We start from the raw sequence: 3,973 nt of genomic DNA, 5'->3' as shown, positions 1-3,973 counted from the left end.
ATAGTTACTACAGCTTGCCTGTCTGTCTGGTAATATAGTTACTATAGTAACTACAGCTTGTCTGTCTGTCTGGTAATATAGTTACTATAGTTACTACAGCTTTTCTGTCTGTCTGGTAATATAGTTACTATAGATACTAAAGCTTGTCTGTCTGTCTGGTAATATAGTTACTATAGATACTACAGCTTGTCTGTCTGTCTGGTAATATAGTTACTATAGATACTACTGCTTGTCTGTCTGTCTGGTAATATAGTTACTATAGATACTACAGCTTGTCTGTCTGTCTGGTAATATAGTTACTATAGTTACTACAGCTTGTCTGTCTGTCTGGTAATATAGTTACTATAGATACTACAGCTTGTTTGTCTGTCTGGTAAAATAGTTACTATAGATACTACAGCTTGTCTGTCTGGTAATATAGTTACTATAGTTACGACAGCTTGTCTGTCTGTCTGGTAATATAGTTACTATAGTTACGACAGCTTGTCTGTCTGTCTGGTAATATAGTTACTATAGTTACTACAGTTTGTCTTTCTGTCTGGTAATATAGTTACTATAGATACTACAGCTTGTCTGTCTGGTAATATAGTTACTATAGTTACTACACCTTGTATATCTGTCTGGTAATATAGTTACTATAGTTACTACAGCTTTTCTGTCTGTCTGGTAATCTGTCTGGTAATATAGTTGCTATAGTTACTACAGTTTGTCTCTCTGTCTGGTAATATAGTTACTATAGATACTACAGCTTGTCTGTCTGTCTGGTAATAGAGTTACTATAGATACAGCAGCTTGTCTGTCTGGTAATATATTTACTATAGTTACTACAGCTTGTCTGTCTGTCTGGTAATATAGTTACTATAGATACTACAGCTTGTCTGTCTGTCTGGTAATATAGTTACTATAGTTACTACAGCTTGTCTGTCTGTTCAGTAATATAGTTACTATAGATACTACAGCTTGTCTGTCTGTCTGGTAATATAGTTACTATAGATACTACAGCTTGTCTTTCTGCCTGGTAATATAGTTACTATAGATACAGCAGCTTGTCTGTCTGTCTGGTAATATAGTTACTATAGATACTACAGCTTGCCTGTCTGTTCAGTAATATAGTTACTATAGATACTACAGCTTGTCTTTCTGCCTGGTAATATAGTTACTATAGATACAACAGCATGTCTGTCTGTCTGGTAATATAGTTACTATAGTTACTACAGCTTGTCTGTCGTTCTGGTGATATAGTTACTATAGATACTACAGCTTGTCTTTCTGCCTGGTAATATAGTTACTATAGTTACTACAGCTGGTCTGTCTGTCTGGTAATCTGTCTGGTGATATAGTTACTATAGTTACTACAGCTTGCCTGTCTGTCTGGTAATATAGTTACTATAGATACTACAGCTTGTCTGTCTGTCTGGTAATATAGTTACTATAGATACTACAGCTTGTCTGTCTGTCTGGTAATATAGTTACTATAGATACTACAGCTTGTCTGTCTGGTAATATAGTTACTATAGTTACTACAGCTTGAATGTCTGTCTGGTAATATAGTTACTTTTGATACTACAGCTTGTCTGTCTGGTAATATAGTTACTATAGTTACGACAGCTTGTCTGTCTGTCTGGTAATATAGTTACTGTAGTTACGACAGCTTGTCTGTCTGTCTGGTAATATAGTTACTATAGTTACTACAGTTTGTCTGTCTGTCTGGTAATATAGTTACTATTGATACTACAGCTTGTCTGTCTGGTAATATAGTTACTATAGTTACTACACCTTGTCTATCTGTCTGGTAATATAGTTACTATAGTTACTACAGCTTGTCTGTCTGGTAATATAGTTACTATAGACACTACAGCTTGTCTGTCTGTCTGGTAATACAGTTACTATAGATACTACAGCTTGTCTGTCTGTCTGGTAATATAGTTACTATAGATACTACAGCTTGTCTGTCTGTCTGGTAATATAGTTACTATAGATACTACAGCTTGTCTGTCTGTCTGGTAATATAGTTACTATAGATACTACAGCTTGTCTGTCTGTCTGGTAATATAGTTACTATAGTTACTACAGCTTGTCTGTCTGTTCAGTAATATAGTTACTATAGATACTACAGCTTGTCTGTCTGTCTGGTAATCTGTCTGGTGATATAGTTACTATAGTTACTACAGCTTGCCTGTCTGTCTGGTAATATAGTTACTATAGTAACTACAGCTTGTCTGTCTGTCTGGTAATATAGTTACTATAGATACTACAGCTTGTCTGTCTGTCTGGTAATATAGTTACTATAGTTACTACAGCTTGTCTGTCTGTTCAGTAATATAGTTACTATAGATACTACAGCTTGTCTGTCTGTCTGGTAATATAGTTACTATAGATACTACAGCTTGTCTTTCTGCCTGGTAATATAGTTACTATAGATAGAGCAGCTTGTATATCTGTCTGGTAATATAGTTACTATAGATACAGCAGCTTGTCTGTCTGTCTGGTAATATAGTTACTATAGATACTACAGCTTGTCTGTCTGTTCAGTAATATAGTTACTATAGATACTACAGCTTGTCTTTCTGCCTGGTAATATAGTTACTATAGATACAACAGCTTGTCTGTCTGTCTGGTAATATAGTTACTATAGTTACTACAGCTTGTCTGTCTGTCTGGTAATATATTTACTTTAGATACTACAGCTTGTCTTTCTCCCTGGTAATATAGTTACTATAGATTCAACAGCTTGTCTGTCTGTCTGGTAATACAGTTACTATAGATACTACAGCTTGCCTGTCTGTCTGGTAATATAGTTACTATAGTTACTACAGCTTGTCTGTCTGTCTGGTAATATAGTTACTATAGTTACTGCAGCTTGTCTGTCTGTCTGTCTGGTAATATAGTTACTATAGATACTACAGCTTGTCTGTCTGTCTGGTAATATAGTTACTATAGATACTACAGCTTGTCTGTCTGTCTGGTAATATAGTTACTATAGATACTACAGCTTGTCTGTCTGTCTGGTAATATAGTTACTATAGATACTACAGCTTGTCTGTCTGGTAGTATAGTTACTATAGATACTACTGCTTGTCTGTCTGTCTAGTAATATAGTTGCTATCATTGAGATTCTGTTAAATTACTAGAGGGGCTACATCATAAATCCTCAAAGTTCCAGGATGCGGTGAAAATAGCAGCCATATTGGTCAGGGAGAAATCCAAACCAGTCTAATTGGAATGAATGGCTGTAGAGGCATAATCCTGATTTTACTTACGCAGGAAATACGTGTTTACCAATCTTTTTGTATAACTAGCCTCTATAACTAGGGCTCCAGAGTGGCATCTCAGTGCTAGAGGCGCCACTACAGACCCTGGTGTCTGCATTTCTGAAATGTCTACATTACTGTTTTCTTGGAAAGCTGTGAGTGCTGTTATATAATACAATATCAGCACTAGTTGCATTTACAACTTGTCTAAATCTTATCATCAACTGATGTCAGTGTGTGGCTGTGGATTGACAGAATTGTTTGAATTCAATATTGTCGTATTGGCAGTTAAAAATGGAATCATTCCTCTAAAATTAGCTAGCTTACAACATACAGCGCAGATACATTCTTAAAGAGAGAGAAAAGAGAGTGAGAAAGAGAGAGAGAGAGAGAGAGAGAGAAATAAAGAGAGAAATAGAGAGAGGGAGAAAGAGAGAGCCAGAGAGAGTGAGAGGGAGGAGAGAAGGAAAGAGAGAGATATGGCAGTATTCAGCCTACAGTACCTTCTCTGCACGTGCAGGATCCGTCGATGTGTGAGCAGGAGATCTGGTTGTGGCAGGAACAGGGAGAGGAACAGTTGGCCCCATACACCCCAGCAGGACAGGTCAGAGAACAGTCATCACCCTGAGAGAGAGAGAGAGAGAGAGAGAGAGAGAGAACAGTCATCACCCTGAGAGAGAGAGAGAGAGAGAGAGACAGAGAGAGAGTGAGAGACAGAGAGA

The 3,973-nt window shown here is 36.8% G+C and overlaps 1 protein-coding gene across 1 annotated transcript in view; it reads right to left on the bottom strand.

The window, feature by feature from the left end:
• Nucleotides 1-3,719: 3,719 nt before the first annotated feature.
• Nucleotides 3,720-3,973, bottom strand: part of LOC115190185 (platelet endothelial aggregation receptor 1-like) — a 33,047-nt gene continuing 32,793 nt past the window's right edge. Inside the window, exon 4 of the mRNA XM_029748670.1 lies at nucleotides 3,720-3,875. Within this exon, the coding sequence (XP_029604530.1) occupies nucleotides 3,741-3,875 (135 nt within the window). The 3' untranslated portion in view covers nucleotides 3,720-3,740. The remainder of the gene's footprint in view (nucleotides 3,876-3,973) is intronic.

Source organism: Salmo trutta, unplaced genomic scaffold (genome assembly GCF_901001165.1).
Source record: "Salmo trutta unplaced genomic scaffold, fSalTru1.1, whole genome shotgun sequence".
NCBI lineage: Eukaryota > Metazoa > Chordata > Actinopteri > Salmoniformes > Salmonidae > Salmo > Salmo trutta.
The sequence above is the reverse complement of the archived record's forward strand: the minus strand, read 5'-3'. Positions and strand labels throughout refer to the sequence as shown.